At 55.8% G+C, this 13,786-nt stretch overlaps 1 protein-coding gene across 1 annotated transcript in view; it reads left to right on the top strand.

Annotated features, from left to right (window-relative positions):
- The window catches only part of SLC6A11 (solute carrier family 6 member 11), a 123,825-nt gene extending 119,892 nt beyond the window's left edge, over nucleotides 1-3,933 (top strand). Inside the window, exon 14 of the mRNA XM_040246763.1 lies at nucleotides 1,520-3,933. Within this exon, the coding sequence (XP_040102697.1) occupies nucleotides 1,520-1,672 (153 nt within the window). The 3' untranslated portion in view covers nucleotides 1,673-3,933. The remainder of the gene's footprint in view (nucleotides 1-1,519) is intronic.
- The last annotated feature ends 9,853 nt before the right edge of the window (nucleotides 3,934-13,786 follow it).

The raw sequence follows: 13,786 nt of genomic DNA, 5'->3' as shown, positions 1-13,786 counted from the left end.
CTTGGCCCCGGCTGGCCCCTGCCAGCGAGTTCACATCCCTCCATTTCCAGAGGGGCTTCCCAGGCGGCACTAGTGGAACAGAACCTGCCTGCCAGTGCAGGAAATGTAAGTAATGCAGGTTCTATTCCTGGGAATAGATCCCCTGGAAAGGGAAATGGCAACCCACTCCAGTTTTCTTGCCTGGGAGAATCCTATGGACAGAGGAGCCAGGCAGGCTACAAGTCCATAGGGTGTCACGAGTCAGACATGACTGAAGACACTTAGCACACATGCCCGCATTTCCAGAAGGTTCTGCCAGCTGATGAGAAGGATCTGGAAGGAAAGATGGGGGTCAGAGAGTTGCTGTGAGGGTGGGTAGTCTATGCTAAGAGCCGTGCACAGGTCAACAAATCTGAGGACACCTCAGGAAAATGACGCTCGAGGCAGCTGCCGCTGTGAACCTCTTCGACAGATGAGGGACCGAGATGCAGAGGGTTAAGTTCTTGCCTCAGTGAAGCAGTGGAACTGGGAGTCCAGCCCAGGCACCTGGCTCCAGGGCCTATGCTCCCGGTTCCTATCCTGTGTCAAGATCCTAGCGCCTTGCCTGGCACCTAAGAGACGCTCCGCAGGATGGTATTACAGGGGGAAGGAGGGCATCCTGCCCGTTAATCCCTCTCGGGCAGAATAGGCCCAGCCTATTAGGCGTGGCAGGATCTGAACGTGAAAACAGGACCTTGATCGTAAGAAACCAGCACCCCAAAGTCCTTCCAGCCTTCCTGGGGAAAGGGCCCAGGAAGGACCTCCCAAATCCTGGCCTGATGTCTTCTGGATGTGCACGTGAGGCTGAGGTGTTGGGCAGGGGGGCAGGCAGGATCAAGGGGCAGGAGCATGTGTCAGAGGTAGAGTGGATGGCCACCCCGTCCGCCCAGCACACTGCTGGCCACTCTGCGGGGTTGGGGCCTTAGTGAGAAGGTTTCCATCTTCAGACACACACCTCCTGTTCCCTCGATGGGGTTGACGGGCATGATGATGGCCTTCTATGGGAAACATGCCCATTTATGCAGAGACCACTGTATAATTGGCCCTGGAGGTGCTGTAGCTCACCCTCACAGCAGAGTCCCCAGGAGGAACAGCTGGCCCATCTCACAGGTGGGACGGCGCGGCTCAGTGGCGTTAGGTGACTGGCCCCACACGTAGCGAGGCCAAGCAGGGACTCAGACCCCAGCCTCAGTCTGCCCAGAAAGGAAGGATGCAGCCTGGGTACGGCTCCTATGTCCTGGTCACCTGCAGCGGGCCAGGTACAGGGCAGGCAACTCTGTTCATCCTCTCCTTCTTCACCCAGCGCTGGTACCCTGTCGTCCCCATGTCCCGGGGTGGGGGCAGGAAATAGATCTCCAGGTCGACGCATTGCCCAGGGCAGAGCTCCAAGCCCAGCCTGCTGTTTCCATGCCCCTCCGCCCCCAGAGGTGTCGCTGAGGCAGGCCTCCCGGGCACCCCAACAGCCACTCTTCTCAGACAGCTCTTCTCTCCAACCGTGTAGAGATTCCGCAAGTTGATGATCCCCAGCACCGACCTGAAAATGCGGGGCACGCTTGGGGCAGGCCCACGGACGGTGGCGGTTAATGACTGTGACGCCAAACTCAAGGGCGATGGGGCCGTTGCGGCCATTACAGAGAAGGAGACGCACTTCTGAGCGCCCCGCCGCCTCGCTGCCCTGCCTGCTCGCCCCCTGCCGTCCACCGCCGTGTGCACCAGTGAACACCTGAACCGCGTTCTTCACCTAATGGTAGAGGCTTGCTCGTTTCTGTCTTGTTTTGGTTTTGGTTTTCTTTGCACAGGATTTATTAACAAGTTAATTTTAAGGTGGCCGTGCCCATCTGGTTTCAAGTCACGCCCCTTCCTCGTCCCATCCCCCCAACTGCCGTGAGAGTAAAGATCTGAAGAGATAACCCTATACAGGGACTTCTCATCCGAGGAGGGTGTAACCAGCATTCCCTCGGGGTTAGGAAGAAGTTGTATCATAGGACCAGACTTTTTTATCCTCGGGCTGTGGGGGGGTGGGGGTGGCGGCGGGGATCGACGTCTGCCTCCTCCGTCAGCCTCTGAACCAACCTGTCCGTGCCCCAGTCTGTCTGTCTCCATGCCTCCAGGCTTCCCCTGAAGCCCCTCCCTTGCCCATCCTCCTGGGCTTCCCAGAAGTGGTGGGTTTGCAGACAGCGAGGCTGTGTCAGAGAAGAAAACGTCCCGGCCAACTCAGGACTTCTGGGCGACAGGCCCCCCTCTGCCCTGGTCCCGCCGAGTGACCTAGGCTCTTCCCAGCCCTCCTGAGTCTCCCCGGTGGGGACAGCTGGGTCAGGTGAGCTCTGGGGGTTTCTGCCTGGCCTGGCTGCACTTCTCCAGGGATCCTTTGCGTGCCTCCTGGGCATGCAGACCTCCTGTTGATCTTGGATTCTTCTGAAGACTTGCCACTCGCCACTCCCTTCTTTAAAGCAAGTTTATCCTGGAAACCACGGGGCTTGATTTCCTCCGTGAGAGGTCCCCTCCTGTGGAGACCAGCCCGGTCCTCGGCTCCGCAGACGGCAGGGGTCCTCAAGGCTCTCGGCTCTCCTGCTCCGTCCTCCTCAGCAGGCTGGCTGGAGGCACCTGGCTGATGGTTCCTGAGCTCTGTCCTGCTTGTGGCTGTCTGTCCTACCACTGCCCCTGCCGGGGTCTGCACCATGTGACCCCCCCACCAGCCTCCTGGGTCAGAGCTGCCGTCAGGCCTGGAGCCTGGTTTCGTCCTCCGGCCCCTTCATCCGCCGACCTCATCTCCTCCCTCTGGGCATCCCCCTGCCCTCTTCCCTCGCCTGCATTCCTGTGGCCCCCCCCACCCCCCGTCCCTGCCCGCCCTTCCTGCCATCAGCAGAGCCCTGGGATCTTCACAAGGCTTCTCCTCTACCTTTTCCCCAGGAGCTGGCCCTCCTGCCTCTCTGGCCAAGGGGCTGAGGAGCCTCAGAGCTCACTAGTGTGGAGTCCCGGGCTCCCATCCCCACCTCCCTTGAACAGCTCCAGGGTCTGGGGCAGCAGCTGGCACTGCTCCGGGCCTCCCTGGCTGGTCCCTCTCTTCCTTAATTGGCTTTGATGTTGAGCCTCTGCCTTGGATCCTGAGTTATCTGGGGACAGGCAAGGAGCATCCTTTATCCTTCTACTTTCTGTGCCCAGTCTTATGTGGTGGCAATGCAAGCCTTCACCAAACAGAGGATTTAGTTTCCTGGAATAAACCTGCGTGTCTGATTCACCCAAACACCCAGCTGCTTGGCCCCCAGCGGTCCCCGTCTGAAGCCCATGTTTGCGAAGAGAGAGGCCAAGCGCCGCCACCACCCAGGCAGGTCGGGATGTCTGGTTCCAGGGCTCCCCCTTTTGCACACACAGCCCGGCATCTCCTTGACCTGTCTGCTCCGGTGGACCCCGGAAATGGACGCAGGAAGATCGGGGCCCTGGCTGAGCCCCTGCCTGTGTCCGCCCTCCTCAGCTCTTCTCACAATAGGCTGGGGCAGGGTCTCCCCACTTCTGCTGCTACCGATTCCCCACCCACCGTGGTCACCGATGCACTGCCCCTCTGCCTCGCTGGGGACGTGCTGCTCGTGTGGCACTCAACACTTCACTCACTTAACGGGACTCATGGGCCAAGGCGGAGGGAGGGCTTTTGTTCTTTGCTTTTTATAATTTCCTACTAGTATCTGGGTAACTTGGGGCGGGGGCCAGGGAGGGAAACGTGGGGGCAGGCAAAACGTCATCACGGTGACTCTTTTTGATATTCATTAGAAACAATACATCCTTTCTGAGATATTTACAGTATTATTAAAAACTGAAAAAGGTTGTACTGTTTTGCATAATGAACGTTTTTATGGGGTATTCAAAGGGTACACGATTGTCTGCTTACTCATTTTTAAAAATTAAAAGAAATGAACCAACTCTCTGTGGCTCTTCCTGGCAGAGTGGTTGTAACTCGTCGGGTGATTTTCCCGGTTCTCTGACTTCCGTGAGGTTCCTGCAAAACTGTCTGGGTTCCATATTTGGGGGTGGTGGTTTCAACGGAGGGGGTTATCAGTTAGAAACACCCAGGGCTGTTTCAGAAGCCCACACTGCCTTTCATGTGATCACCATACAATGAATGGCTATGGTCTGCTAAGTGCTTTACAAGAGTTGTCTTTCTAATCCAGCCACAACCCCACTTTGTTTATTCGCTTCCCCAGGTTGGCTGAGAGCTGCGAATTTTGGAAGACAGGGTTGGGTTTGGTGTGGGGTGGGTTCTCTCGAGCACCCCGCATGCTCGCTGCGTGGACCAGGACTAGGGGAGCTGCGACAAGTGGAAGAGCCCTTTGTCTGAGTGCTTCTGCCCGTCCTAGTCGCGCGGAAGCCTGCCTGTGCTGCTCCAGACTGCAGGCGTGTAGAGGGGGAAGCCCTCTGCCCTGGCCGGTCTCCTCCAGCCATACGAGCTCCGCAGTGAGGCCCTTGGCAAGGCTGCCCACTTGTCTGGGCCTTGGCTTGGCCGTCAGTAGAGTGGTGAAGAAAATGTCACCCAGAGAGGAAGCATGATCGGCTCGGGATTCCCCCAGAAGCCCTCTCCCCTCCTGTCTCGTTCTCAGCCCCTGGCACCCTCTCAGGCTGCGAACACTCAAGCGAGCCCTTGGCCTGGGCCCCTCCTGACCCTGCAGGGAGCCGAGTCAGGCTCTGTTGCCAACTCCTGGCCTTCTCTCTCTCATTTAGAATAAGGTCCGCTTCGTGAAGGCTACTGGGAGGAGCCACACAGGCACCGCCCTCAGTGTCAGGCTAGGTGGACTGTCAGAACCACCCCGCAGGAGGGACTGCAGGGCAGAGCATGCCAGGGAGTGCCAGGGGCAGGAGCAGGACAGTTTATTGAGCACCCACCATGTTCCAGGGGTCACGCCGGCATTACCTCGTCTGAGCCCCACAACAAACCTAACAGGTAAGATTTATTCATCTCGTTGCTTAATACAAGGAACTAATGTTCAAAAACTGTAAATAATTTGCCCCCAAAAATAACAATACCAGGGGCTTCCCTGGTGGTCCAGTGGTTAAGACTCTGAGCGTCCAAGTCAGGGAATGAGGGTTCAATTCCTGATCTGGGAACTAAGATCCCGCAAGCTGCACAACTTATTAAAAAAAAAAAAGACACCAGATACGCCTCGTGGAAAGTGGAGGAGCTGAGTAGGATCGCAGTTTGCCAGGTCTGCACGGGGCCCACACACCCAAGCACTTAACCAGGGGCTGGGGACTGGAGTTGCATGGTGAGGGATGGAAAGAAATTGCTAGGCAGGGAAGCCCATTTGAGATGGGGAACAGCCTGAGCAAAGGCAGAGGCAAGGAGAAGTCTTTGGGGAAACACGGTGAAGAGCAGAGTCCCTCCCGCACCAGCTCGGGTTGGCTCTTATAACCCACTCAGCTCCCGTGCAGCGGCCCCTCCCCAGTGTCTCGGAGTGTGGGGTCTGGGTAACACCAGCATCAGCGCAGCTCCTCACACAGAACATGTGCTTCCAGGAGCAGGGGCTTCCACAAGTAAGTGCTCAGCTTACCCAAGACGGGGGTGCTGTGGGACAGTCAGTGAGTAGGCAGTGAAGACCTCCCTGGTGCTGGACACCATGCTGGCCCTCCCGTAGGTATCGCCTTCCCTCAATCCCCTTGTGGGTTGGCACGGTGGTCACGTTCCACCAATGAGCACACAGGCTCAGGGAAGTCAGGTTGGCTGCCTTGGTCTCAGCACTGGATGCTGCTGAGCAGCAGCCCCGGGGTGCCTGGCTGCAAGGCCCACACGCTTCCCACACTCCCCTTTGGAAAGCACTGATATGCCTCACTCAGGCTCATCAGGGATGAGTGATGGCAGGAGGCCTGTCGGGGCAAGTCCGAGGCTCTTCAGGAGCCTTGAAACCCCTTTGCTGGTACTTGGGACCTCTGGAAGTCTCCAGAGTCTCCCAGGACTGATATCCTGCCACTGGGTTCACTGAGATGGACGAGAGGGATGTTTGAAGGGACCACTGGGATCCCTGGGCACCTAAGAGTGAGGCTGGGGGCTTTAGGGGATGCAGCAGAGCTGCGTGAAGCCATTGGTGGGTGATGGAGCCCTTTGGGGGTTCGGAGGGGTTCAGAGTACCAGAAGGGACCCGTGCTCCTGTGTATAGGGGATCACTGGGGGAAATGGAGGACCACTGAAGAGCAAGTCAGAGTTACCGAGGTCGTCAGGAGCTAGGGGCTTCCCAGGTGGCGCTAGTGGTGAAAAACCTGCTTGCCGGTGCAGGCAATGTAAGAGACCCGGGTTCAGTCCCTGGGTCGGGAAGATCCCCTGGAGGAGGACACGGCAGCCCACGCCAGTATTCTTGCCTGGAGAATCCCATGGACAGGAGCCTGGCGGACTACACTCCATGGGGTCACAAAGAGTTGGACACGACTGAAGCGACTTAGCACGCATGCATCAGGAGCTATAACATATCTTGGTCATTACTGGGGGGCTTTGGAGCCATCTAACATTCTAGGGGGACTCTTGGGGTCTCGTGTGGAAAGCGAGCTTCTGAAGAGCACCCTGCAGAGCGCAGCCTTGAGGAAGGGGAGGAGGAGCGCTCAGAAGTGGGTTGGGTGGGGAAAGTGAACCTGATGTGAATGTGAACAAAGGTGGGCCAGACTGCAGACCACTTAAGGTGGCGGGCAAGGCGGGTCTGGGCAAAGGACTCAGCAGGCAACTTTGACCTTGAGAGAGTGGAACAAGCTTGGCTCTCCCAGAGAAACCACCCACCCCTCCGCCCCCACCAGTGTGTCAGACCAGTTCTAGCCAACACTCGACTTTTCTTGTTCTCCCGTGGATTTTCTCTGCCTTCCTTTTGAGTATCTTCCCCAAGTGAGCTGTTTCTAGAATGGGAAGGCTCTCTTAGCCTGGTCTGGACAGAAGCTTGGGCCCCACTAGCCAGGTGACTAAGGAGAAGCCTGAAAGAGGGTCTGGGCGTGATCTGTGGGTGACTGTCGGGGGGGGGGGGCAGGTATTTTCCATCAGCCTCAGAACTACCCTGCAACTGCAGTTCATACCCATTTTACAGATGTGAAAACTCAAAGTCCAAACTCAAGAGAAATGAGTGGAGGAGCTTGGCTGACATCACACAGACTGAGCTGGAATTCAAAGCCAGGTTTACAAAACCCAGAGCCCCTGTTTCTTCTCTATATCAGGCAACTGTTGAGTGACCCAGGGCTCCAACGCGGGAGAATGAGCTAGGGGGCTTCCCCCACCCCTCCATCACTGCCCTCCCACCCAGAGTCCTGGGCTCAGATGGGCGCTGGTGGCAGAATCAGCCACCAGGTGGTGCTGTTGCTAAACCCAACCCCCTCCCCGTGGTCCAGGCCATGGCCAGTGAGGTCAGGACCGGAGGAGACTGGAATCGAGACAAGAGGGTCCTGAGGCTCCAATCTGGGTGCCCAGATGAGGGACAAAGAGGCTGCCCGTGACAGAACAGTCACCCTTCTTATCCCAGCCCATCCAGAGCGCCTGTTTGCAGCCAGACACACCTGCCTCCAATTCTCAACAGCCCTGGGTGTGTGGCCTTAGGCAAATGACCTCACCTTTCTGACTTCAGTTTCCTCATCTGTGCAACTGGACAGATGGACAGAATCAGCCCCTCTGGCAGGGATGTTGAGGGTGTGTGTCTGGCACGTGAAAAGAATGTGCTTCTTGTTACATGTAGCTCTGCCTAGCATACTGGTATCAGGAGACCTGGATCCTGGTTCGGAACTCACGCCATGCCTTGGACAGTCATTTTGCCTCCCTGGGCCTCAGTCTCTTCATCTGTAAAATGGAACTAATAACAGGAACTCGCTCTTTTGGTTATTCTAAAGATTAAATGAGATAGTGGCTATATGGTGTTTGTTTTATTGAGCTTCAGACAGGCAGGAAAGGTATTAAAGATATAATAGGGGTTGTGGTGAGGTGAATATACAAACGATGATAAAATCTAAGGAGTGCAAGGCAGCTTCTCAGGCGCTGATGTGGCACGTGAGACAGACTGTGGGTTTGCTCTGACCATGTACCAGCAATTACACAGACCCCGACACCAGTTACCTGCATTGTACCTGTCCACCTCCCCACAGCCCCCACCTTGCTCCATCTGCCCCAGGGTCCTGCCCAAAACCCATTTGGACACAAAGACACAGCACAGAAATGAGAAGGTCAAATCCTGAAATGTAGGTGATTATTATCTCTGGGTGATAAAGTTTGGGCTGATTTTAATTTTCTTCTTTCTATACCGTCTAATTTTTCCTTTAACAAAGAACATCTATTGCTTTTATCTTCTAAAAAAATAAAATCAATAAAGCTATTTTTAAAAATCCTCCCCTCACCACTGGGAGGTTGGTTACAAATGCAGGCCCACAGGGAACGGAAAATGATTCCCATGTGATTGGAAGAAATGATGACAGGGAGAAGGGGGGGATTTGCCACTGCACACGGTCCTCAACCTCAGCTCCAGCCTCTGCTGGGGCCTCTGGGCACCCCGTGAGCTGAACCTCAGGAAGGGGGAGAAGCACAGGGGGCAGGACCCCTCCTCCAGGCCACATAATCCTCCAAACATTGATGGACATGCCGGTGGCTTCATGCTTGTCACAGGGAACTTGTCACAACAAACTTGTCACAGCTGTTGGAAGGGAGAAGGAAACACACAAGCAAGGAAGCCATGCCTTGTTGAGGACTGACTGTGTGCTAAGTACTGCCGCCCTTGTATCTCAACGGAACTGCCCTCCCCACACACATACCCACTGAGGGAGCTGAGATTATCAGCCCAATTTACAGATGAAGAAACTAAGGTCTTTGCTTAGATTTTTTTTTTTACTGCTTTCTGAAAGCTGCTCCTGGGTGCCCATAGGGACATTTCAGACTCAAATTTCCCAGGTGAATTCATCTCCAACACCCACACCCACCAGTCCATTCCTCCCTATCTCAATAAATGACACCGCCCTCCAACCACTTCCTTCACTCAGCAAATATTGATTGAGGACCCACAGTGACTCTGCCCTCATAGTGCTTACATCCTAATGGGAGGACCAGACCGTGATTTTTTTTTTAATTGAAGACTAGGTGATTTATAATGTTTCAAGTATACAGCAAAATGATTCGGTTATATGTGTGTGTGTGTGTGTGTGTGTGTGTATGCTTTTTCGGATTCTTTTCCATTGTAGGTTATTACAAGATGACAATAAATATTTTAAAGAGTAAAAATAGACAGTGTATAGGATGATAAATGATAGGGCTAGAAATAAACTAGGGAGGAAGTATCAGGAGGGCCCAGGAGTGTGGAGTGGTGTTGGAATTTTAAATAAGATGATCAGGGCAAGGGAAAGAAGAAAGGGGAAGGGAGTCTGGCCTGTCTGGAGCCTGTATGGGGAAAAGTATTCTGGGGCAGAGGAAACAGCATATGCAAAGGCCCTGGGGTGAGTGCTTATCTGCACTGTTCCCAGAGTGAGGAGGAAGCCAGCATGGCTGAAGTGTGGGGAGCAAGGGGACCATGTAGAAAGGAAGTGAGAGACGTGGTGGGCAGGTCCCCAGCTGGGAGGCTGGTGTAGATGCCAGCCAACCGAACAGAAGAGGGGCATAACCTGACTTCTGTCTCCATCTGGCTGCTGTCGGGGGGATTGGGTGGAAGTGGGGACATCAGTGAGGAGTGTCGTGTAGGCAAGAGGAGAGGAGGCAGAGAAGGGCGGATGTGGTCAGACTGTGGCCAATTTCCTGGGATTGTGAGGGGAGTCAGGGATGCCTGGGGTGTGGAGCCAGTGGGTCAAGTGAGACTCTCTCCTCACTCCCCATATTCCACCAGTCAGCCCGTCTCCTCAGACCTTGCTCCTCGAAACCTCTCAGCTCCATTCACTTCCTCTGCTCCAGCCACTTCCCTGGGCCATCTGCCCTCCCCTGGCCCCTGCTGTGGCATTGTGCCTGGTCTGCACCCCGCCTCCCTGCTGTGTTCTCCCCTTGAGATCCTGCCCATCACCCCTGTTAGAGCCCCTGACTGACCACTGGCTGTCAGGGAGGTTTCCTTCTGCCTTGGAGTTACTCCCCTAAACGGGAAATCGGGGGGCAACTGACAGAAAGAGGGAATGATGCTGGGCCACCAAAACCCCAAAAGTTCTCCAGCCAGCCATACCCGACCACCAGGCCAGTTCCACAACCAAGCGTCAGAGGGGCAGCTCCAGAGTTGGCAGGGAAAGCTTCCTGGTGGCTGTGGCGCTGGCTGGGGCCTTGGAGAAACCCAGAGCTTGCTGATTTCAAGAGGCTCTGGCATCTCACAGATACGGGTTTGAGCGCTGGCTCTACCACTTCCCAGTCGGAACCCACCCCAGACTTTGCCAGGGCTACCGAGACTACTTGGAGACTGCCCACGGGCTGTTTGAGGACCCCCATGGGCCTTTAAAGTTCAGTGCGAGAAAAGGGATCCCAAAGTGGAGGTCTTGGAGGTGCAGGGCCAGGACAGGTGCCTGGGCAACAGCGGCAACTGAGGTGGGCGGGGCCGGCGGGCAGGGGGGCGGGGCCGGCGGGCAGCGGGGCGGGCCTCAGAGGCGTTTCTCTTTCAGTGGCTCCTCAACTTCCCAGCTGGCTCTGCCTTATAGAATCAGCCTGCAATGAGGAAGACGCGGGTTCGATCCCAAGGTCTGGAAGATCCTGTGGAGGAGGGCATGGCAATCCACTCCAGTATTCTTACCTGGAGAATTCCATGGACAGAGGAGCCTGGAGGGCTGCAGTCCACGGGGTCGGAAAGAGTCAGACACGAGCGAGCACCTACACTGGCTTGCTCTACCACATACACCATCTGGATGACCTTGAGCAAGTCTCTCTATCTCTCTGAGCCTCAGTTTGCTGCATCTGCAGACTGGAACCAGTTCTCCCCAGGCTTTGACATATTTTCAATCCTGAGAGTCCCATTAGGGTGTTGGCTTAACTCAGGATACGGTCTCCTAGGGTCAGAAGGTCCCCCATACAAGGTCTGTCGTAGGATAGACTGGATTTCCATCCCAGCCTAGCCACTTACCAGCCAGGTGACCCACCATGAAACTCCCCACCTCATTGAGCCTCCACCACCCGCCCCGCCTCTTGTAAAATAGAACCCTGTCCCTGCACGCTAAGTCGCTTCAGTCCTGTCCGACTCTTTTCGACCCCATGGACTGCAGCCTGCCAGCCTCCTCTCTCTATGGGATTCTCCAGGCAAGAATACTGGAGTGGGTTGCCATGCCCTCCTCCAGAGGATGTTCCAGACCCTGGGATCGAACTCGTGTCTCTTACGTCTTCTGCATTGATAGGCGGGTTCTTTACCACTAGCGCCACCTGTGAAGCCCAGAATGGAGCCCACTGGTCACCCAAAAAGCAGCCCTCTGTGCACCCAGTACATAGTAGGGGCCCAGCCAAAGTGCTGGAGAGTTTGGACTTCACCCCGGAGGCAGCTGGACCCACTGCCTGAACGCCCCCCTTCCTGGGCGGGGGCAGCTGCAGCCCCCGATGGGGTGTTTTTTATCTCCAAGCCGCAGTGGGCTTCGCAGAGCTCGGCAAAGTCCCTGCGCGCGGACAAAGAGCTGTTGTTCCCGCAGATCTAAAATTGCCTCCCTCTTGATTGCCGCTATACAAACCCAGGCGGCTGCTCGCTTCCCCCATCCAGTTGGGTCTATTTCAAGAACACGCTGATTAGCGCTGATTGCGCCTTGATGATGGCGAGCGCATCGCCCAGCCCCCTCCCCAGGCTCCCCGGGGCGTCCGTGCTCCCGCTCCGGGGACCGTGGCCCTGCCACCCACCAGCACCCAGAGACCCTGGACCCGCGAGGGGGTGCAGCACAGCCGGGCTGGGCTCCTCATTCTGCCTCCACCGCCGGTGGGACATGGGGAGGTCACGTCCGCCACCCGCCCAACCCCGCCCCCCAGCCTCTATTTCCTCCGCTGCAAAATTCTGTGCTCAAGAAGGCAAGGAACAAAACAGTGCCTAGGGAAGGGTGGTTTTCACGGTGGGCTTCCAGATACTGTGGTCATGAGCCGAAAGAGCATAGTTTTAGCCTTCCCTCTCTCTGTCTTTCTTGCACACATACAAACTCACAGAGACGTCTCTGCTCCTGCCGGTACTTGGTGCAGTGGGATGAACTTTAATAATCATTGTTTCCCTTTACTGAGCACATTGCCGTGTACCTGGGACACCTTACCTTGTGCAAACACCACGATCATCTTTGGCACCTATTTCGTGTCTCCTGAAATAGGTGCAGCTCCTGAGGCTCCCGAGGCTCCCAGAGGTGATATCGCTTACCCACCGCGGCCCAGCCAGGGCATGGTGAAGTCTGGATTTGAACCAAGGTCATTGCAAGGGCAAAGTCTATGCTTCCCAGCACGCCAGAGCCTGCTCAGGGCTCTTGGCCAGAGTTAAGGGAAACCATGAATTAGAATAATAGAGCAGAGGTCTAATGCTGCTTATTTCTACGACACCAGTCATGTGTGTGATCCTGGAAAAGTTTTTTGTTTTTTTTTTCCCCCACTCCAGAAATCTGTTTCTTCCTCCTTAAAATTGGGAGTCGACTCAGGGTACCCCAGGTTCTAGCCATTGCCCATGATGGATGGACTGATTCCTGGAATAATCTGAATGTCCCTTTGAAAAATGTAGAGTCTGCACCCAGCCTTAGAGACCTGAAATCAATAGGCCTGGATGGGCCCAGGAATCAGTGTTTTAAGATACTCTCCAGAGGTGGGTCAGTGGTTCTGTCTGACAGCAGTCAATTCTGCCCCCAGCCCCCGAGCCCCATCCATCCACACGATCTGTCTGCTCTACTCTCAGATGGGCCTCCAATCCACCTGGTTCTCCACACCCTCGCGCTCCCCGCCGCCAGCCCAAGCTCCCATCGTCACGTAGCAGCTTCCTCCCTTCCTGGACACTCCCTGCTGCCACTTGGGCACCCTCTTGTCCATTTGGTACACAGCAGATTGAAGGGTCTTCTTAAAACGCAAATCTGCACACCAGCGCCACCTCCCGGCCTAAGCCAGCCATAACTCCCCATGACTTCAGAGACAAAGACTTCTCGAAGTGCACACTTTGCTCTTTGGTCCCCACAGCCATACAGGGCCTGGTGCCTTCCCCAGCGTCACTTTACGCCACCCGCCCCTTCCCTGCAGTGCTGTGGTCTTCTTTCAGTTTTCAACCCGCTATGTGACTGTCCGCCAGAGGACATTGCTGCTGCCTCTTAGAGCACCTCCTCTCCCTTCTCTTGTCCGGTGAACTCCTGCTCATTTATTAGCTGGAGTTAAGCCTTGCTTCCTGGGACTTGCCTGGGAGAAAGTGGGGTGCCCTGGGGGTAGTGAACTCCCCATGCAGATAGGAGTGCGAGAAGCCTGTGAGTATTCACTGGGAAGGAGGTCATGGAGGGGATGTCTGCTTTGGGTCTGAACCCTAGATCCTTCTCCCTAACTCAGAGAGCCTGTGGGCCTCTAGGATGAGGGAGCTCTGCCTGCCCTCCTGGGATACAGGGAGTGAGGAGGCAGTGGAGACCTGCCCTGGCTCCCAGGATGCCAGGCAGCCTAAGCGAAGGCCTGTTGGCAGCAACAAGACTTCAGAGCTCTGGCAAAAGGGACTGGAGTTCCCCTCGATGCCTGCCCTGGCCCCTGGGTCTTGGGCAGCCCTGGGGAGTGGATCACTGCTGGCTCCTGGTTGATGGCCCTTTCCAGCCCCCAGAAGTTTCTGAGGAGCACATGCATCAGTTCACCCCTCCCCTCTCTGCCACCCTAAGGCCCCTTCTCTCTCCAGCATCCCTCAGCTCCTCC

The sequence above is a fragment of the Oryx dammah genome, unplaced genomic scaffold (genome assembly GCF_014754425.2).
Source record: "Oryx dammah isolate SB20612 unplaced genomic scaffold, SCBI_Odam_1.1 HiC_scaffold_9, whole genome shotgun sequence".
Taxonomy (NCBI): Eukaryota; Metazoa; Chordata; class Mammalia; order Artiodactyla; family Bovidae; genus Oryx; species Oryx dammah.
The sequence above is the reverse complement of the archived record's forward strand: the minus strand, read 5'-3'. Positions and strand labels throughout refer to the sequence as shown.